This window comes from Nomascus leucogenys, chromosome 2 (assembly GCF_006542625.1).
Source record: "Nomascus leucogenys isolate Asia chromosome 2, Asia_NLE_v1, whole genome shotgun sequence".
In the NCBI taxonomy this organism is placed as follows: domain Eukaryota; kingdom Metazoa; phylum Chordata; class Mammalia; order Primates; family Hylobatidae; genus Nomascus; species Nomascus leucogenys.
The window spans coordinates 154,849,316-154,870,924 of record NC_044382.1 but is presented as its reverse complement, the minus strand read 5'-3'; the positions used below and the strand labels follow the sequence as shown (position 1 = coordinate 154,870,924).

At 55.5% G+C, this 21,609-nt stretch overlaps 1 protein-coding gene and 1 long non-coding RNA gene across 3 annotated transcripts; one reads left to right on the top strand and one right to left on the bottom strand.

The window, feature by feature from the left end:
* The first annotated feature begins 1,334 nt into the window (after nt 1-1,334).
* SNAI3 (snail family transcriptional repressor 3) lies at nt 1,335-10,093 on the top strand. Its single transcript, XM_003281834.4, has 3 exons — nt 1,335-1,479; nt 6,104-6,724; nt 9,160-10,093. Exons 1-3 carry the CDS (start codon nt 1,404-1,406, stop codon nt 9,339-9,341), a joined length of 879 nt encoding a protein of 292 aa, XP_003281882.1. The 5' UTR covers nt 1,335-1,403; the 3' UTR covers nt 9,342-10,093.
* A 2,176-nt stretch (nt 10,094-12,269) lies between these two features.
* Nucleotides 12,270-21,435, bottom strand: LOC115836949. Of its 2 annotated transcripts, XR_004031960.1 has the most exons (3): nt 21,373-21,435; nt 20,621-20,810; nt 12,270-14,146 (listed from the first exon to the last, which is right to left on the bottom strand). It is a non-coding gene; the product is annotated as an uncharacterized LOC115836949 (long non-coding RNA). The 2 variants fall into 2 exon arrangements; XR_004031959.1 differs by lacking the exon at nt 21,373-21,435 and having other exon boundaries at nt 20,621-20,915.
* Nucleotides 21,436-21,609: the final 174 nt, after the last annotated feature.

Genomic DNA, 21,609 nt, shown 5'->3' with positions numbered 1-21,609 from the left:
ATGTTTTTTTTTGTAGATACGGGGTCTCATCTTGTTTTTCAGGCTGGTCTCAAACTCCTGGGCTCAAGCAGTCCTCTTGTCTCAGCCTCCCACAGTGCTGGGATTACAGGCGTGAGCTGCTGAGCCCAGCCTCACAGCCTTGGTTTTTTTCATTGGCAAAGTGGGGCTGATACTAGCCCAGCTTTTCACACCCTGGATGTGGGATGTGGGATGTGGGACGCTGGTGTGACATGGCCTTCTGCCCTGCTGTCTGTCCCTCAGAGCTTCCATGGACTCACCACCCCCCACCTTCCTCACCCCCGGCCCACAGAGGGCAAAGGCCACCCAGCTCTGAGGTGGAAGCCCTGCCAGGGAGGCAGGCCAGCGGCACAGCCAGGGACACCCTATGTGCACGCCAGCCCAGAGACGGCCCCACCTGGCCCCCAACGTTATGAAGTGTCCATGTCAAAAGAGGCCCAGACACTGGACACAGCGGCTCCCAGCTCTTTAAGGCCCTGAGGGTTCTACAGGACCACAAAGGAGGGAAACGGCTTGCCCAGGTCACACGTGCAGATGTTGCAGAATTCATCATTCGCCCGTTTTATTAAATTTCCCATAACCATGTCCAATCCCCTGGGAATTCCAGGCCAAGTCCTCTGTCTCCCAAAAAAGAGCTTTCTGGGAGCAGTGGGCAAACTCCTAAAGTGCTGTTTTCAGGGGAGAAATCTTCGGAGACTGCGGCCCATGCAAAAAGGGCCACTCTCTCCAGGGCATCGGTCCCAAGCTTGTTCCAGGGCACTTACTGTGGGCCACTGCTCAGGTTGTCTAGTAGACCCAACTTCCGATTTTTTAAGCCTTCCTCCACCAATCCTGTCGGGCAAGGGAACCATCGTGGCTGAGATAGCGTGGGGGGGAAAAAGAACGAGGGCCGCGCAACCATAAGTATGCAACACTTTATCAAAAACAAAATGTTCATCCAAACAGGGGGCTCACCCGATGCCTATCTTACTGTGTTAGTTGGTTCTCAGCTCGGTTTACCCTCAGCTTTGAACTCTGCCCTTTCACTCACGGCGAGTGGGTGGCCAGGCCCGAGGGGTCGGTGTGTGACTCGGCGGCGCGCGCGCCAGAGAAGTCCCGTGGGGAGGACACCGGCGGCCACGCGCTCCCTGCCCCGCCCCGCCCGCGCACCTGTCCTGGGCGTGTTGCCCGCGACCCCGCCTCGCCCTCAGCTCCGCCCCCCTGGCCCCGCCCCACCCCTGCCGGGCGCTGGTTGGCGGAGGCGGTGCGCTATGCTAATGAGCCTGACCCCTTCCGCACCTGCCCGGGCCGGGCGCTGCCCGCAAGCGCCGGCGGACTTAGCAGTCCGGACCCAGGCGCGCCCCTCCCGCCCCAGCCCACCCCGGCCTGCCGCCCGGGAGGAGAACATGCCGCGCTCCTTCCTGGTGAAAACGCACTCCAGCCACAGGGTCCCCAACTACCGGCGGCTGGAGACGCAGAGAGGTACTGACTACCCGATCCCCGAGCCCCTGCTGGGACTCGACCCTGCGGGGCGGGAGAGAGAGAGAGGCCCCTGGGAGCGGGGGCTGGGGGAACACCTGTTCCAGGTGGGAGAAGAAAGAGCCAGCGCCTCTGCGCAGCGGCTGCGGCTGCAGGGAGGTAGGTGGCCCACGGGCGCCTCCACTGCAGGGCGGGCGGGATTCTCTCCCCACTTGGAGAAGTTTTCTAAGTTTTCTAAGCTCCCAAGTCTCCCTGGAACTCACCCCTTATATACAGCCGCCCGTCCCAACCACTACAGCCCCAGCCAAATGGACCCCGGAGTCATCTTCCCGGCACACACGTTTGGGAGGGGTCGCGGGGTGGTGGAAGGGAGGGAGGGAGGGCCGTCTAGGGCGGCCCGGCTCAGGGACCCCCGGAGCATGCTGACTGGGGGTGTAAGCACAGGGGATGGTGAGAAGGACACATGGGCTCTTTCTGGTGCAAAGGCACTGCTCCTCCTGCATTCAGTTCAGGTGAGCCTCCTCCCGTGGTCTCCCTCCCTCCCCCACCTCCCCTCACCCCAGAAGCCCTCCCGCTCACCCCGGTAGGCTTGCCTGGGCAGGCTGGGCTAAAGGGCTGCAATCCTCCACACACCGGCTAGGCTGGGGAGATGGGTGCCCAGCAACCGAGCTGCCCGTTCATTCCCACTGCCTGCTAGGCTTAAAGACACGAGAGAAGAGGACTCTGTCCTTCAGAGGACAGCCTGCCACGCGGGCAGTGAGAGCCGTCCCCACCTGGCTTGGCAGCTTCTTGGGACAAAGACCCACGGAGGGGTGCCAGCGGACGCAGTGGTCCGGACTCACGCTCTGTGGCCCGTGGGGGAGAGCAGGAAGGGCACTGCTGGGGCTAGGGGCCCCAGCAACACCCCCAAGAGGCCTTTATCCCAGCTCAAAACCCAGAGTTGGGGGTAGGGGGGGATCCCACCTGGACCCACACCCGAGGCCCAGGCTGCCACCAGGGGGTGCCAGCTAGGACCATGCTTTTAAAATGTGCATTTTGAAATCAGTTTCATGAGTCGCCACCAGCAATTTTGTAAAATAAAATAGAGCAGGAACTGTTGGAGTGCCTGGCTCAAGGTGAAGAACACTGGCTTCACTTAAGTGTATGTGGATGCGAATGTAACCACAGATATGATGGAAAACGGAATTTACACGGGTCATAGTTGCAAGTTTCAAAGTATTGCTTAGGGTCCATCCGAGTGTGCAAATCTGGGTAGCTGTGCTGAGCCCAGCGGAAAACTGTCGTGAGTAGCTCTGCTGCCCCGCAGTGCTCTCTGCTTCCCGCCCCTGCTCCCCTCCTCACTGTAGCCCCAGCTGCCTGGCTTTCTGACAGCCGGGGGCCCTGACGACTTTCTGCCAAGATGTTACCCCAGGATAGACCTCAGGTGCTGGGATTTGGGGCCCCTCAATCTCTCCTTTTAAATAAGTGGCTCCTATGGCTCCCCAGGGAACCCCTGAAGCCAGCGAGGTACTTAACAGTCTCTTCAGCTGCGTGTGGTGGCTCACGCCTGTAATCTCAGAACTTTGGGAGGCTGAGGTGGACAGATCACCTGAGGTCAGGAGTTCGAAACCAGCCTGGCCAACGTGGCGAAACCCTGTGCCTACTAAAAATACAGAAATTACCCGGGTGTGCTGGCGGGTGCCTGTAATCCCAGATACTGAGGAGGCTGAGGTAGGAGAATCGCCTGAACTCAGGAGATGGAGGGTGCAGTCAGCCACGATGGCGCCCCTGCACTCCAACCTGGGCAACAGAGCAAGACTCCGTCTCAAAACAAAACAAAACAGTCTCTTCTCCCCAGGATCTGGACCGCAGCGTGAATAAAAAAGCAAGCAAAACCCAGAGAGTATGGGAAAAGCATTTAAAATCCCAGCAGAAACACATGGTCAGCCTGACGGGGCAAGACTGTCTCTTGCCCCATCCTGCCTCTGGGCTCAGCCGCTGGGCCCACAAACAGGGTCCTGGCTCTGTGACAATGCCTGGAGGCAGAAAGGTGGCCATGTCTTAGAGACGGAGACAAGAAATGGTGACTTTCTCCTGCAGAGAGGCCCCAGCAAAGCCGGGAAACCCAGGGCTCCCCCAATGCTGTCTCCCCGGAACTCTCTTGGATGCTGTCTCTTATCCTGTCATTGCCCTCACTTCTGGATGGACAGAAACCTGATGACTCTGTCATCAGGAAAACTGAGGGTGGGAGAAGGTCAGGTCAGGAGACAGTGGCAGATGGGAGGCACTCCTTTGAATCCCCTATTCCTCCTCATCCTCACAGCACTTATTATTGTCTATTGTTTTCAGTCCTACTGGGTGTCAGCATCTCATTAGGATTGCGATTTGGGCTTCCCTGACGGTAATGGCATTGAGCATCTTTGCCTGTGTTCATTAGTCATTTGTGTATCGTCTTTGGAAAACTAGTTATTCAAATCCCTTGCCCAGGCCGCCTGCGGGAGCTCACGCTTGTAATCCAGCACTTTGGGAGGCTGAGGTGGGCAGATCACTTGAGGCCAGAGTTTGAGACCAGTCTGGCCAAGGTGGCAAAAACCCGTGTCTACTAAACATACAAAAATTAGCTGGGCATGGTGGCAGGTGCCTGTAATCCCAGCTATCAGGAGGCTGAGGCAGGAGAATTGTTTGAACCTGGGAGGCGGAGGTTGCAATGAGCTGAGATCGTGCCATTGCACTCCAGCCTGGGTGACAAGAGTGAGACTCCATCTCAAAAAATAAATAAATAAATAAATAAAATAAAAATAAAAGTAAAAAATAAAAATAAAGGGCCAGGCACGGTGGCTCATGCCTGTAATCCCAGTACTTTGGGAGGCTGAGGCAGGCGGATCACAAGGCCAACAGTTCGAGACCAGCCTGGCCAACATGGTAAAACCCTGTCTCTACTAAGAATACAAAAACAAGCCAGGTGTGGTGGCACATGCCTGTAATCCCAGCTACTCGGGAGGCTGAGGCAGGAGAATTGCTTGAACCAGGGAGGCAGAGGTTGCAATGAGCCTAGATCACGCCATTGCACTCCAGCCTGGGTGACAGAGCAAGACTTCATCTGGGGAAAAAAAAAATTAATCAGGCATGATGGTGCACACCTGTAATCCCAGCTACTTGGGAGGCTGAGGCAGGAGAATCATTTCGACCTGGGAGGTGGAGGTTGCAGGTTGCAGTGAGCTGAATTCACGCCACTGCACTCCAGCCTGGGCGACAGAGCGAGACTCTGTCTCAAAAAAAAAAAAAAAGGCGGGGGGGCCAGGTGCGGTGGCTCATGCCTGTAATCCCAGCACTTTGGGAGGCCGAGGCAGGTGGATCACGAGGTCAGGAGGTCGAGACCATCCTGGCTAACACAGTGAAATCCTGTCTCTACTAGAAAAATACAAAAAAATTAGCCAGGCGTGGTGGCGGGTGCCTGTACTCCCAGCTACGCAGAAGGCTGAGGCAGGAGAATCGCTTGAACCCAGGAGGTGGAGGTTGCAGTGAGCCAAGATCGCGCCACTGCACTCCAGCCTGGAGACAGAGCGAGACTCCGTCTCTAAAAAAAAAAAAAAAAAAAAAACCCTTGCCCATATTAAAATTCGATTATTTGTCTTTTTATTGTTGACTTGCTAACATCCTTTATATGTTCTAGTGTTCTAGATGCTACTCCTGATCAGAAGTCTGATTTGCAAATATTTTGTCCTATTCTATGCGTTGTCTCTCTCTACCCAAAGCCTCAGCACGGAGATAGAAACAGAGCCAGAGATCCATTTTAACACATATAGAGTAAGAAAGCAATTGAGGGCTGTTGGGAGATTTTGGCTTTGGGGAAATACGGAGTTTAACTCTTACCTGCAGACTAACCTGTTTATCTGGGGGCTGCTGCCCTTAAGCGGATCAACCATGTGGTGTGCGGTGTGCCAGCCCCCAAAAACAGGAACCACCATCCTGGGAAGGAGCCCAGCCAGAGGTAATTCTGAAAGCCCAGGCCAGAGCACCCCAGCCATGTGGCTCGGCTGTGTTCAAAGCACAGCAGAGTGGGCACTGGTCAGCGGCCAGGGAGGCTTCTGAGCTCACTGCCTCATTATCCACAAAAGGAGATGCTCGAGGGGTGATTGTGGGGTGACTGGAGGGTGATTAGTTATGAGTGGGCTGATTTTACAGTCAGCCGGCACCTTGCTGCCAAGCGTCTGACTGATGGCTGCTGCGTGGGCGCCTGGAGGATGCCGGCCCAGGCTGGGACTTCTCCAGAGGTGGGTGGGGCTCACCAGAGGGGCCCGCCCAGCCGAGGCATAAAGGGCCCTCCTTTACCCACGAGGCCTGTTTCATGTTCCTGAACACGAAGGGTCCCGTCAGATGTTTCTTTGTGTTTAAAGAGGAAGTGAGATTCGCTCTCTAGACCGCGGGGCCTTCTTGTTCTAAATGACTCCACTCCTGGCCACGCCGTCACTTCCCTGCACAGCACCGCCAGCTCCCTTGCAAGCTGGGTCTGCACGCAGGCTCCCGGCTACACCTCCAACGCTAGGCTGCTGATGGGCTGTGACTGGGTCCATGAATCGGAGTTGGAAACACAAAGTGCAGGGGATTCAGTCTTCATCTTTCTATTCTCTCCCCTCCACCCCTCTAGAAATCAATGGTGCCTGCTCTGCCTGTGGGGGACTGGTGGTGCCCCTCCTCCCCCAAGACAAGGAGGCCCCTTCTGTGCCCAGCGACCTTTCCCAGCCCTGGGACCGCTCCTCAGCCGTCGCCTGCATCTCCCTGCCCCTCCTGCCACGGATCGAGGAAGCTCTGGGGGCCTCTGGGCCGGACGCCTTGGAAGTCAGCCGGGTTGACCCTCGGGCCAGCCGGGCCGCCATTGTACCCCTCAAAGACAGCCTGAACCACCTCAACCTGCCCCCACTGCTGGTGCTGCCCACACGGTGGTCCCCGATCCTGGGCCCAGACCGGCACGGGGCTCCAGAAAAACTGCTTGGGGCGGAGCGGAAGCCCCGAGCCCCCGGCGGCTTTGAGTGCTTCCACTGCCACAAACCCTACCACACGCTGGCCGGGCTGGCCAGGCACCGGCAGCTGCACTGCCACCTGCAGGTGGGGCGCGTCTTCACCTGCAAGTACTGCGACAAGGAATACACCAGCCTGGGCGCCCTCAAGATGCACATCCGCACCCACACGCTGCCCTGCACCTGTAAGATCTGTGGCAAGGCCTTCTCCAGGCCCTGGCTACTGCAGGGCCATGTCCGCACCCACACAGGTAGGACAGGGTGAAGGTCTGCAAGGACGGTCTGGGCTGGGGGAAGAGAGTGGGCTGTGGGAGTTAGAAAAGGAGGAGGCATGATTTTATAAACAATAGCATGGGCATTCACATTCACCTTCTGCCTCTTGACTTACCTGTACAAAGTCCCACAGACTAGAGGCCAGGAGTCCAAAATCCAGGTGTCAGCAGGGGCCAGTGCAGGAGCCACACCTGTAATCCCAGCACTTTGGGAGATTGAGGCGGGAGGATCACTTCAGGCCAGGGGTTCAAAACCAGCCTGGCCAACAAGCAAGACCCCGTCTCTACTAAAAATTGAAACAGCTGAGTGTGGTGGCACGTGCTGGTAGGCCCAGCTACTTAGGAGGCTGAGGCAGGAGGATCACTTGAGCCCAGGAGGTTGAGGCTGCAGTGAGCTGTGGTCATGCCACTGCGCTCCAGCCTGAGCAACAGAATGAGACCCCCAACTCAAAACAAAACAAAAAAACCGACCAGGCATGGAGGCTCACGCCTATAATCCCAGCATTTTAGGAGGCGAAGGTAGGTGGATCACCTGAGGTCATGAGTTCGAGACCAGCCTGGCCAACATATGAAAGTCTGTCTCTACTAAAAATACAAAAATTAACCGGACGTGGCAGTGCACACCTGTAATTCCAGCTATTTGGGAGACTGAGGCAGGAGAATCACTTGAACCCAGGACATGGAGGTTGCATTGAGCCAAGATGGCGCCACTGCACTCCAGCCTGGTGACAGAGTGAGACTCTGTCTCAAAAAAAAAAAAAAAAAAAAAAATCTAAAACATAATGCCATTAAAGTACAAAAGTGGCCTACTCTTCCCAAGAGCCAGCCAGCAGCCTCTGCCCGGGCTTTCTGTCAACCTCAGTGTGCAAAGAATAAAAACAGAAAGGAAGAAAGGGCTGCAGGAATAAGCTTCAGTCTCCACATCAGGCCCAGAGGTTCACACTTTTTTTTTTTTGTCTGAGGCAGGGTCTCACTCTATTGCTCAGGCTGGAGTGCAGTGGTTTGATCGCAGCTTACTGCAGCTTCGACTGCCTGGGTTCAAGTGATTCTTCTGCCTCAGCCTCCTGAGTAGCTGGGACCACAGACATGCATCACCATGCCCAGCCAATTTTTAAATTATTTGTAGAAATGGGGGTCTCGCTATGTTGCCCAGGCTGGTCTTGAACTTCTGGGCTCAATCTGTCTTCTCACCTTGGCCTCCCAAAGTGCTGAGATTACAGGCATGAGCCACTGTGCCCAGCTAGTTCACACTTTTTCTTTCTTTTTTTTTTGAGACGGAGTCTCACTCTTTTGCCCAGGCCGGACTGCAGTGGCTCTATCTCGGCTCACTGCAAGCTCTGCCTCCCAGGTTCACGCCATTCTCCTGCCTCAGCCTCCCGAGTAGCTGGGACTACAGGCACCTGCCACCACGCCCGGCCAATTTTTTGTATTTTTAGTAGAGATGGGGTTTCACTTTGTTAGCCAGGATGGTCTCGATCTCCTGACCTTGTGATCCACCCGCCTCGGCCTCCCAAAGTGCTGGGATTACAGGGGTGAGCCACCACGCCTGACCTGCTAGTTCACACTTTTTCTAACTGGAGGTTCCTGACCCCCTAAGTCATGACTCTTGTGACTGGGACCTTCTGAGTTACACCTGGGTGCAGGCCAGAGGGAAGGCCTTTTCCAGGTCTCTGGGAAATCCTTTCTGGTTTTTCTGAACTCTTTGATGACAACCCCCCCCCCACACCCCCTTTCTATGACAAAGGGCCCTGGGGCTTGGTGCCCTCAGCCTGGGAGTGAGGAGTGTGGGGAGGCCCTGCAGGAGGCTAGCCTGGGCAGGAGCATGTCCAGTGTCCCACCAGCAGGAATGCAGGTGCTCTGGGCCCCTCAGGGGCTACAGGCTGCGGTCTCTCAGGACTCTATGGGGCTACAGGAATGAACAAATGATTCCCAGTCACCCTTCGCTTTACAGGTGTTGGGCCAAGGTCCCAACAGGACTTTGTCCAGATCCCCTGTTGTCCTGACGGGAGGTGGTTCCTAAATTCTGCCTCCTCAAGGTCCACAGCTCCGCCCCTGCTCTGGATTCTGCTGGAGCTGGCCAGACCCCCCACTTGCCTGTCGTGGCCAGAAACAGCTGCCAGAGGCTCCCAGTGCTCCCCCGTCCTCTCCCCGTGGCCAAGGCCCCCGGGAGGGCTATCGCGGCAACACTAGGAGATCTAGCACCTGTGGCTGCCTGTGCTCCTGAGAGGCGCTTCAGGTGATGTGTCTCGCCCAGGTGTGGCGTGCCACCCCGTCCCCACACAGCTCAGCCTTGGGTGCTCGGGCTGTGAGCATTTGTGGGGAAGGGATGGGAGTATCCATTGATGGTCAGGGTGGGTGCTTTAGCCTTCAGGCCATCTTCCATGGTGTCACTGGCCCCCTTCTTCCTCCCACAGGGGAGAAGCCCTATGCCTGCTCGCATTGCAGCAGGGCCTTTGCTGACCGCTCCAACCTTCGGGCCCATCTGCAAACGCACTCAGACACCAAGAAGTACCAGTGCCAGCGCTGCGCCAAGACCTTCTCACGCATGTCTCTCCTGGCACGGCACGAGGAGTCTGGCTGCTGCCCGGGCCCCTGAGAGGCACGTGGTCGGCGCAGGTAGGAGGGATGGGCCTCACCCCGAGAGCTGGTGTCCCTCCTGCCGCCAGAGGAGCCGGGAGTCTGAGAGGGCAGGGCCTGGCCTCACACTTGGTGCATACTCCATATCCGTGTCCAATCAGAACCAAAGAAGTCCAGCAGGGCCACTGGGCTGGAGGACACTCACCCAGGCCTCTCACCCCGTGGAGCCCCCTCAGAGGAGACTCCTCTCCCAGGCAAGACTTTCATCAGAACAAGAGCCATGGTTCCATTTCAACATGGTCAGGTCTCTGGGTCTACCCTTCCAAGAGTCAGAGCCTTGGGGAGATGGCCACCAGCGTGGCCCAGCACTGCCGCCTGACGGCTCGCAATGCTGCCTAGTTCCCTTGCGGCAGAAATGAACGGTTCTGACTTACAGTGAGCACGGCCCTGTGGTCCTTCCTCAGTAGGCACAACTACCTCTCAGCCGGCCCCCGCCAGCCTTTGGTTTGGGGTCTGGAACAAGCTGTCCCATGTCACACGTCTATGCACACGTGCACACACACTCCAACATGTACACACACGTGCCCTCCCCACCTCACTAGACTTTCCGGAAGATGGGGCAGTACTGGGAGAGCCCAAGATTGCTGGCTCGGGTGTGTTGGGATGAGGCGGAGTACCTCTGGGATTTGTCCTGCTCAGAGCCTCAGGGGGCTGGGGTCTCAGGGCACTCAGCTTCCCAGGCAAGAATAGCTGTGGGGTAATAAATGGTCTCTGCACACCTGCATGTTCCTTTCTTCGAAGCTTTGAGTCTTGGCCAATCCCCTGGTTCTGTGGAGGAGGTGGGACTTGGAAAAACTCCCTGAGACAGCAGGATTCGGGGATCGCCTGGGGCCTTTAGCCACCAAGTAGGCAGGAGACTCTGGGTCAGGGCCTGCCACTGTGAAAAACTCTTCTGAGAGGTGGGGACTCTGCCATCGGGTGAGCAGGGGCGCCGTCGTGGTCAGAAGCCAGTGCAGGAGTGGGAGGGCATCCCATGGCACAGAGGAATGGCCGAGAGGCTCCGGCATATGCCAGGTAGAGGGCCGAGACCGCAGCTGGGGGCAGTGAGTCCTCCCTGCTGCCTGGTCAGAAGAGAGGACTCAGGCCTCCTGCTACAGCCCTCAAGCGCTGCGAGGGTCTGACATGATCACTGCCATTTTGCAGAAGATCTGGGCCTCTGTCCACCCGTGGTATCTGGGGCATCCGTGGAGTCCCAGACCCTTGCCCTGCTCTGCTGAGACACTGTGCCAAACAGACACGGTTGCCTACGCTCAAGACCCCCCTCCCTGGAGTCCTGCTCCCACCATCCAGTGGGGTGGTGGCATTTCCTTCTTAAACGTGGCCTCTTCTCACTGCCCAGCTGTTGGGCGGCCGCCCACTGGGCTGGTCCTCCTCTTCCCGGCATGTCTCAACCTCTCCAGCTCAACCCCAGGGGCAGCGTCCAGGAAGGAGCAAGAAGGCCCCTCCTAGTCCAACACCTTCGCTGACAAGGACGGTGGAAGGGAGGTTTCTGGGAGGGGACGCCTGTTCCTCAGGAGGGCTGGCCCACTGTCAGCTGCTCTGCTTCTGGCTCCAGCCAGGAAGACATCATTGTCCTGGTCCTGGAATGGAGCCACATGGAAAGCGGCGAGGGCTCCCCTTGCTCCCAGAGCCCGCTGAGCCTCCCGTCCATCCGTCTGTCCATGAGAATATTCAGGAAGGCTCACAGGAACCACACAGGAAGCATCTTGTTGCTCAGCCACTTGGCTGCTCCAGTCCCAACCCGGGCAGCGGGAGCCCCACTTGGGCAGCCCCGCCTGCAGATCAGCCTGGCTAACACCTGCCGGGTGCTGATGGGCCCTTGTGCAGATGGCTTGACGACACCTATTTGAGGAGCCTTGGGGACATCCCAGACGAAACTTGACCTAGACCTTGGACTCCGCTGGATCAAAGGTGACCTTGAGTAAACAGACTCCCCGGGAGAGCCTGGGCTCCAGCCGCTACCAGCCTCCATGTGAGCTGGTGGAGTGAAGACTCTGAGAAAGCCTCTCTCGCATTCCCGGACCGGGACCACTGCCTCCCCTATAGGGATTGGCCGTCCCCAGAGAGGGAGGCACCCACTCAGCAGCCATAACAAAGGACCTCAGCCTGAGTGGCTGAAACAACTGAGTTTTATTCTCCCCCAGTCCTGGAGGCTGGAAGTCCCAGATCCAGGTGTCAGCAGGGCTGGTTCCTTTGGAGGCTGTGAGGGCGGGGCTGTTCCAGGCTTTCTTGTGGCTTTGGGAGTCGCGGGCAAGCCTTGGCTTCCCGTGGCGTCTCCCTGTTGTGTGTGTGTTTCTGTCTCTCCTCTTCTTATGAGGACACAGTCATGTTGCCCTGCTCCAGGAGGCCCCCATCTTAACTCATCACATCTGCAAAGCCTCTATTTCCAAATATGGTCACATGGGGAGGGCCCGAGAATTAGGACTTCAACATACAGAATTGGGGGATGCGATTCCACCTAAACAGCCAGTGAGAACACGGGGCTTTGCCAAGAGTTGCCTTGAGGGTCCTTGCACTCAATGCTGAGGAGAGGGGAGCCTCACCCCCTTCTTTTGTCCCTTGGTTTACAAAGGATCATGAGGGCCGGGCGTGGGGGTTCACACCTGTAATCCCAGCCCTGTGGGAGGCCAAGGCGGGTGGAACACTTGAGCCCAGGAGTTTGAGACCAGCCTGGGCAACGTGGCAAAACTCTGTCTCTACTAAAAATATTTAAAAATGAGCTGGGTATGGAGGCACACCCCTGTAGTCTGAGCTATTCAGGAGGCTGAGGCAGGAGGATTGCTTGTGCCCAGGAGGTGGAGGTTGCAGTGAGCCAAGATCATACCACTGCACTCAGCCTGGGCAACAGACCGAGACCCTGTGTGAAAACAAAAACACACACAAAGGATCACGGGGGACAGCTGATCTTAACCAATGAGGTTTACTGGAAGCATCTCTTTCAAAGGTTACATCCAAGTCACCTTCCCCAGTGGCCATGGCTGTTCCCTGACCCATCTCCTCTCCCTCATCCCCACTGGGGCAAAGGCAGGGGACAGGCCAGCACCCGGGTCTTGAGGAGGAGTAGGGCTAGGAGCCTGTCCTCCAGGGCCCCCTCCCTCCCGACTATCTCCCAGAGCTCTTGCCTCCTCTGCTTCACAGTCAGGCTGCCAGGGGTGAGGGTCTCCAATGGCCTGGAGAAAGCCAAGAGCTCCAACCACACTTTCTGTTAAGTCTCGGCATCTCACAGGAGGGCTTTTTTTTTTTTTTTTTTTTGTAGCATCCAGATCCCTAAAGGAAGCTGTATTGTAAGTTGTGTTCTATTTCTGGGTCCCAATATCTAAATGAGGCGATTGCACCTGTTGGGAATGAAGGACAGGAATTTCACAAGCCGAAAATAAAGCTGAATGTTTTCCCTTCTGTCTCAGCCCATGGAAAATGCTCTTATATTTATATCTGGGCGGGCAGGGGCTGGGAGGGAGAGGACGGGTTGGCAGAGAGAGGGGCAGAGTAAAGGCAGGGCACCTGCCAGGGGCCTGGGGTGTAAAGAATGGAGGAGCCACTCCACTTACGGCAGGTCTGGCCCAAGTCAGAGGCAGCGAGGGCGGCTAGCCCCACCCAGAACACCCCCAGCCACTGCCCACCAGCCCCGCCCTTCACTGCTGGCCTCTCCTCGTTCTGCCTGACCATGCCCAGGTTAACCTGGTTACTTACAATCTGGGCTTCTGGAGCCCTATCCAATACCTGCAGCTTGAGCACCAGGAAGGGGGCGTCTCAGCCTTGCTCACAGTCTCCGGGGGCTCAGGGCCGAGCGAGCTCTTCCCCCCAGGACTCAGGCCTTCCTTTCCCCACCCAAATCTTCACTCATCACGTCCACTCTCCTCCCTCTTCCAGGGGCACTGTCAGAGTCTTTCTTCCGGGTGGGAGGCGGGGCAAGGATGGACAGGAGGCTGCAGGACCTGAGCACATTGGAAGCGGGTGTTTCAGTGACGGCTCGATGATGTCTGGGTGAGGGTGGAAGCCTAGGAAATCCCTGAGGATCCTGGACAAGAGGAAGAGGGTGTCCCGAGCTCTGAAAGGCGGGGGCTGCACCCTCCTCACAGCAGGAAAAGTCCCCTGATGACCTCTCCCCTGATAGCACACGGCAGGCGTCAGACAGGACCCACACCAGGGTGTGCAGGAAGGAAAATTAGTGGGGCCCTGCGTGCCTCTCGCTGTCCTCTGACTCATAGTGTAAAAGCAAAGAGGACGCCTGGCCTCCTAGAAACAGCAGGCCTCTGGGTGACCGGGTCCCTCTCTCCACTCCCCGTTGAAAGAAACTTATCCCGAACGCCAAAAGGCGCGAAGGTTATTGCCTTCGTGTCCAAGAGCCCAGAGCATCCTATAAATATCATTTCGGCCCAGAATAATCAAGGGGGTTCTCTAGGTGTTTGAAAATAGCCTGCTTGCTACTATCTATATTCAGAGAACCCACTCCTGGCCTCCACTCACGTGGCTAAGTATAGCTCCCTGGCAGAGTTCAATGGAACAAAAGCTTCCAGGCGTACACGACCTCGTGGATGGTAGAACATTCCCAGAAGAGCGCCTCAGCTGCCACGACTCAGAGGAGCTCAGAGAAAGGCTGGCGCTGACCTGGTCACCTCCCATCTCCCAGTCTTGAGCTGGATAAATCTGTGGACCTCTCAGCAAACAAGAGGCATTCTTGCCAGACCCAGGAGCAAGGTGCTCTGATGCTAGTTTTGCCCTTCTTGAGGGGTTGAGTTAGTCACAAAGCCTTGGTTTCTTCATCTATAAAAGAGGGATTGTGCGAACTTCTATGTCAGAATTAAAGAGAACTCCAAGTAAACCACAGAAAAACCAAAGGCTGGCCGGGCACAGTGGCCCATGCCTGTAATCTCAGCATTTTGGGAGGCTGAGGTGGGTAGATCATCTGAGGCCAGGAGTTCAAGACCAGCCTGGCCAACATGGTGAAACCCTGTCTCTAATACAAATACAAAAATTAGCCAGGTGTGGTGGTGCGTGCCTGCAATCCCAGCTACTCAGGAGGCTGAGGCAGGAGGATCACTTGAACCTGGGAGTCGGAGGTTGCAGTGAGCTGAGATCGCCCCACTGCACTCCACCTTGGGTGACAGAGCAATACCCTGCCTTAAAAAACAAAAAAAAAAGAAAACAAACAAAAAAAAAACCGAAGACATTTAGGACACCCAAAATAAAACTGCCAACCTAAGGAACACTCTCACCTTTGACCCCTCTTAGGATCTCTATTTCTGGATGCCAGGTTCTGGCTGCAGCGAGTCTGTCTTCACAGCCACCCCTGGCCCGGCCCACAGCACTGCCTGTGAGCTGCTCAGTACCTGCCCCAGGGTTGGGTAGAGCTGTATCATGCGAATGGGCAAAGGCGGCAGAGTTTCAGACCCAGGGCCCAGCCTAACAGGGTAGATAGACACCTATCATCTTGCCAGGGGTCATGTGCCATCTCTGGGAATCCCAAGGAAATGCAGGACCACCTCCCCACAGGATGTCAATCAGCACTGCCACCCCCAGCTCCTTCCCAGAAACCCCCACCTCAAGGCCAAATCTGGGAATCTTAAAGCAGGCCCCTTCTCTTCAGCAGCTCCCCTGCTTCTCCCTCCCCTCCCCTCCTCTGTGCTTGTTCTCTGAGTGAGGGTGAGCCTGTGATACATCCGTAGGAAGACGCAGATCACCGCAGTATTGCTTATCCAGCCCCAAATACCAGCTCCTTTTCCCTTCCCCTGGGAACAGGCAGCGGGGAGGCCCAGGAAACTTCAGAAACGAAGCTGAGAGGCGAGAGGAGGTAGACAGTGAGATCACAGGGCACTTCTCATCCGCACAAGGCCCCTGTGAAACTCCACTGTTTTGCATTGGCCAAAAGAGGGGCTGAGATGGAGACAAAGCCTAGCCAGCGGGTCCTGGTCCTGTTGCCATCCATCCAGCGAGCATCATTTCTGTGGTGCCGTGGACAGGGTGTGCCCCCCGCCACCGCACCCCAGCTGAAGAGCAATGGCACGATCTCAGCTCACTACAACCTCCACCTCCCAGGTTCCAGCAATTCTCCTGCCTCAGCCTCCCAGTAACTGGGACTACAGGCGCACACCACCACACCCAGCTAATTTTTGTATTTTTAGGAGAGAGGGGGTTTTGCCATGTTGGCCAGGCTGGTCTCGAACTCCTGACCTCAAGTGATCCCCCTGCCTCGGCCTCCCAAAGTGCTGAGATTACAGGTGTGAGCCACAGTGACCGGCCCCTTTGACTTGGAAGTCAGAGTAGGGCATCTGATCAGGACAGCAAATATGGTGCTGCTTTTTATATTGGGGCCAGTGTGTGGGGTGATATGGTGGGAGGAGCTGCAGGAAGACAGTGGATTACGATCTGGACTCAAGCAGTCCTGTGGGGAAGCCAGGTTTCTCTACTGACTCTTGTTTAGAGGAGAAGACTAGGTGTGGTGGCTCATGCCTGTAATCCCAGCACTTTGGGAGGCCGAGGTGGGAGGATCGCTTGAGCCCAGGAGTTTAAGACAAGCCTGGGCAACATAGCAAGACCCTGTTTCTACAAAACACAAAAAATTAAAAAATTGGTAGGGTGTGGTGGCTAAGTCTGTAATCTCAGTACTTTAGGAGGCCAACGCAGGAGAATTGCTTGAGCATGGGAGGTCAAGTTTGCAGTGAGCCGTGATCTTGCCAGTGCACTCCAGTCTGGGCAAAAGAGTGAGACCCTGTCTCAAAATAAATAAATGAAAAATAAAAAGTATCTAATGCAGGAATAGAAAATCAAATACTGCATCTTCTCACTTGTAAGTGGGAGCTAAATGATAAGAACTTATGAACACAAGGAAACAACAGACACGGGGATCCACTTGAGCGGGGAGGGCAGGAGGAAGGAGAGGAGCAGAAAAGATAACTGTTGGGTACTGGGCTTGATGAAATAATCTTTACAACAAACCCCCGTGACATGTGTTTATTTATGTAGCAAACCTTCAAATGTACCCCCAAACCTAAAATAAAAGTTAAAAAAAAGTACCGAATTGTCAACCCCTCTGGAATAAACATTTCCTTGTCTTTTCTTAATTTAAATTTTTATTTTTAAAATGCCCATATTCCCTGAGTCCTTGCTTCTTTTTAGCTCTCCAATCGCCTGGCTTGATGGTGTTTCACATTTGCTGACTGCTTCCAGAAAAACATTCCCACTGAAGGCCTCCCAGTGCAAGGCAGATATAGAGCAAGCTAGACACATGCCTTCCTTTCCAGTCGCTTTCTGACTTTTTAAAGTCCCAGATGCCTGGGCTTGGGGAAAGGACAGGAAGCGCCTGGAAGCAGGAAGCCCCGGGGATCAGCAGCAGGATGCTGTGCAGGCTGTGCTCGGGGCCCCTCTGCTGGCCTGTCCAAGCCAAACCCCCAGGGCTGCAGGCCTGGAGCCAGGCAGGACATGCTCAGCCCTGGCTGCGCTTCCCCTCCTTACCCCACGAGCTCCAGCTGCCTGGCTTCCCATTCATCTCCCAGACCCTCTCCCCTCATGAATCAGGGCCACACACAGCCTACCCATACTATACTTAGCAGAGCACCCATGCCTGTGGCTGAAGTGCAGCGGTGTGATCAGAGGTCACTGAAGCTTTGAACTCCTGGGCTCAAGTGATCATCCTGCTTTAGCCTCTCTAGAAGCTGGGAGTACAGGTGTGCACCACTACGGCCACCTAATTTTTAAAAAATTTTTTTGTAGGCTGGATGCGGTGGCTCACCTCTGTAATCCCAGCACTTTGGGAGGCAGAGGCGGGTGGATCACGAGGTCAGGAGATGGAGACCATGACCATCCTGGCTAACACGGTGAAACCCCGTCTCTACTAAAAATACAAAAAAATTAGCCGGGTGTGGTGATACTACTTGGGAGGCTGAGGCAGGAGAATCACTTGAGCCTGGGAGGCGGAGGTTGTAGTCAGCTGAGACTGTGCCACTGCACTCCAGCCCGGGCAATGGAACAAGACCCTGTCTTAAAAAAAAAAAAAAAAAAATTTTGTAGAGATGGTAGAGTCTCGCTATGTTGCTCAGACTGGTCTTGAACTCCTGGCCTCAAGCAGTCCTCCCAAATCTCAAAGTGCTGCTGGGCTTACAGGCATGAACCACCATGCCTGGCCTATTTTCTTTTTGTTTTTTTTTTGAGACGGAGTCTCACTCTGTCACCCAGGCTGGAGTGCAGTGGCGCGATCTCGGCTCACTGCAAGCTCCGCTCCCAGGTTCACGCCATTCTCCTGCCTCAGCCTCTCCAAGTAGCTGGGACTACAGGCGCCCGCCACCACGCCCGGCTAATTTTTTGTATTTTTAGTAGAGACGGGGTTTCACCGTGGTCTCGATCTCCTGACCTCGTGATCCGCCCATCTCGGCCTCCCAAAGTGCTGGGATTACAATCGTGAGCCACCGCGCCCAGCCAGCCTGGCCTATTTTGGACACACGTACAGGCTGAGGTTCAGGAGAGCCTGGGCTACAGGCGTCAGTGTGGGGATCGATGTCTGCCATCTTTCAGAGAGGTCGTTCATCCTAGTTCTCCACTCAGTAAGGGAGTCTGCCCACAAGCACAGTCGGCACCCATTGCTACATGGCTCAACTGTGAGTATGACTTAGATAATTGTAATAATGAAAATAAGGAATGCTGATGGACGGATAGGATAAGAAGGTATGCGATTGGGAGATGGAAGAGAAGTGTTATTTCTATTTAGTCATAATCAATAGAGGTTATCTAAAACTTAAAAAAATAGGGCCAGGCGCGGTGGCTCACGCCTGTAATTGCAGCACTTTGGAAAGCCGAGGCGGGCGGATCACAAGGTCAGGAGATCGAGACCATCCCGGCTAACACAGTGAAACCCCATCTCTACTAAAAATAACAAAAAAAAGTAGCCAGTCATGGTGGTGGGCGCCTGTAGTCCCAGCTACTCGGGAGGCTTAGGCAGGAGAATGGCGTGGACCCGGGAGGCGGAGGTTGCAGTAAGCTGAGATGGTGCCACTGCACTCCAGCCTGGGTGACAGAGCGAGACTCTGTCTCAAAAAATAAAAAAATAATAATAAAAACGCCAGGCGTGGTGGCTCATGCCTGTAAATTGAAATGCCAGTGCTTTGGGAGGCCGAGGCAGGCGTATCACTTGAGGCCAAGAGTTTGAGACCAGCCTGGCCAAACATGGCGAAACCCCGTCTCTACTAAAAATACAAAAATTTGCCGGGCCTGCTGGTGCACGCTTGTAATCCCAGCTACTTGGGAGGCTGAGGCAAGAGAATCACTTGAAACCAGGAGGCAGAAGTTGCAGTGAGCTATGATTGTCCCACTGCACTCCAGCCTGGGTGACACACCAAGACTCTGTCTCAAAAAAAAAAAAAAAAAAAAAGAGCAGCCTGGGCAACACAGGAAGACCTCCATCTCTACAAAATAAAAAATAAAAATTAGAAGCGGTGGCACGCGCCTGTATCACAGCTACTCTGAAGGCTGAAGTGGGAGGATCACCTGAGCCCAGGAGGTCGAGGCTGCTGTGAGCTGATGGTGCCACCACACTCCAGCCTGGACAGCAGAGTGAGACCCTGTCTCTAAACAAAAATAAATTTTTTTTTCTCCTGGACTTAAACAATCTGCCCTCCTTGGCCTCCCAAAGCACCAAGCCTGTGTCTTCTTTTTCATCACAGCTGTGGCAGAAGGAAGGAGGTGAATGGAGGCCCCACTCTCTCTGAATAGCTGAGGGAATACACCCTGACTATAGGCCAAGACAGTCCACATTAGCTCTTCAACAGGATTTAGTGGCTTTGCATAAAATGGAAAAGTGGCTGTGATTGCAAGAGAAATTAAAAATAACAACCATCTGAAATGCAAATTGAAAACAGTGAGACACCACATGTCACTCTGACAGGTGACCCACTGTGCTGGTGAAGGCGTGCAAGCACTCTCAGACTTCCGCAGAGAGACCTGAGTAATCAATTGACTTCCACAAAGGGCGACTTGCCAACAGCTATCACAAGTACTCAGGCACATCCTACTCGGCCCAGCAATTCCACTTCCAGGAATTTCTCCTGCAGAAATACATGTGCACAATGTAGAAAAGCACTGTTTATAGTAACAACCCAACTGTCCATGAGGACAGACCAGATATATTTAGACAACAAACAAGGACGCTTTTTACTAAATTGGGATGATGTCCAAGAAGCACGTACGTAGAAAAAGCCAGGTGGGAGAACACGCTATGTGCTTCTCCTACACACGTCAACGAAAAAATACACAAAGAATTGACAGACCTGGTGGAGTGACTCACACCTAATCCCAGTACTTTGGGAGACTGAGATGGAAGGGCCCCCTGAGGCCAGGACTTCAAATCAGCCTGGGCAACATAGCAAGACCCCCCAACATCTCTACAAAAAAATTAAGAAAAAAATTAGCCAGGCATGGTGGTTCCAACTACTGAGGAAACTGAGGTGGGAGGATCCCTTGAGACAGGAGGTCGAGGCTGCATGGAGCTTTGATCCTGCCACTGCCCTCCAGCCTGAGCAACAGAGTGAGAAAAAACCAGAATTTTTTTCTGTTTATAGAAAAAAATAAAGAATTTATAAGTATGATGGTTCTGGTAATAGAACTAGGTGGCCCGGCAGACTGGACACTTCACACTGCATACTCCCGTATTTTCTTTAATCCGAGTTTTTTTTTGTTTTTTTTTTTTGTTTTTGAGATGGAGTCTTGCTCTGTCACCCTGGCTGCAGTACAGCAGCACGATCTCGGCTCACTGCAACTTCCGCCTCCTGAGTTCAAGCAATTGTCCTGCCTCAGCCTCCCCAGTAGCTGGGATTACAGGCGTGCACCACCACGCCCACCTAATTATTGTATTTTTAGTAGAGACCGGGTTTCACCATGTTGGCCAGGCTGGTCTCAAACTCCTGACCTCGTGATCCACCCACCTCGGGCCTCCCAAAGTGCTGGGATTACAGGTGTGAGCCACCATGCCTGGCCAATCTGAGCTATTTAAAAACTAAAAGCAAAATTTTCAAAGGGGAAGGGGGAAATGGGAAGTTATTGTTTAAAGGGGACAGTTTCTGTTTGGGATGAGAAAATTCTAGAAATAGTGGGGGCGTGGCACATGATTGGAATGAATGGCAGGGAACGGCACGCTTAAATGTTTCCTGTATGTTTCACAGGAAAAGTCAATGCACCCACAAGCGCCACAACCCAGTCCAAGGCTTTGCTTCTGCAGGGCCTTAGAAAAGAGGGGGTGTTTGAGACGCCCACTTTAATGCAGGTTGTCCCCAGCTCCGGGCTGCAGGGCTTCCCCACCCCGGGGTCTTTCGTGTGAGCCCCGTGGGGACACCCTGGCCCAGGATATGGCGCGGAGAAGGCTGTGGGCGGCGGGACAGGGTGCCTTTGGCTGCCAGGTTAAGAGTGGATCCCGGGATACATCCTCCAGCGCCTGACCTCGGGCCTGTGTGCAACCCCACACCCAGCGGGGCCATCCGAGCTTCAAGGAGGGCACAGCGCGACCCGCCCTCCCCTCAGCCCCGCACAGCGCCCCACGGCCCCCGCACAGCCTCCCACACAACGCCTCGCACACCGTCCCACGGCCCCCGCACAGCCTCCCACACACGCCGCCACCGTCCCACGGCCCCCGCACAGCCTCCCACACAGCGCCCCACGGCACCCGCACAGCGCCTCACACAGCGCCCCACGGCCCCTTCATGGTCCCCGCACAGCGCCTCACAACCCGCACACAGCGCCTCACGGACCCTTCACGGCCCCCGCAGAGTCTCCCACACGGCGCCCCACACAGAGCCTCACGGACCCCGCACAGCCCCTCAAGGCCTCCGCACAGCCCCCCGCACAGCGCCTCACACAGCCCTTCGCACAGCCCCCCGCACGGCGCCTCACACGGCCCTTCGCACAGCCCCCCGCACGGCGCCTCACGGGCCCCACACAGCTTCCGCACAGCTCCGCACAGCCCCGCACAGCACCAGCAGACACGTAACCCCATAGGCAACGGCGCCCACCTCGCCGCGCCGACCCGGGAGGGCCGACGAGGACGCCAGGCGCCTGCGCACATGGCGCCTGCGCAGACACCACCCCGCCCCAGGCCTGGCGAGCGCACCCCGGAGGTGGGGCGGACTCACGTCAGCAACCCATCGTCCGATCCCGTCCATTGGCTGAGAGGTAATGCGAGCTCCTGGCTAGCCGCTGATTGGTCGGCGCGCGGGCCGCCAGGCTCGCACGGGCCAATCCTGTGGTAG

Bases quoted from the DNA above. Each gene is read 5' to 3' on its own strand.
- SNAI3 (XM_003281834.4), top strand. From the start codon at position 1,404: ATGCCGCGCTCCTTCCTGGTGAAAACGCACTCCAGCCACAGGGTCCCC. The intron at 1,480-6,103 runs GTACTGACTACC...CCACCCCTCTAG, and splicing joins GCGGCTGGAGACGCAGAGAG to AAATCAATGGTGCCTGCTCT. The intron at 6,725-9,159 runs GTAGGACAGGGT...TTCCTCCCACAG, and splicing joins CCATGTCCGCACCCACACAG to GGGAGAAGCCCTATGCCTGC.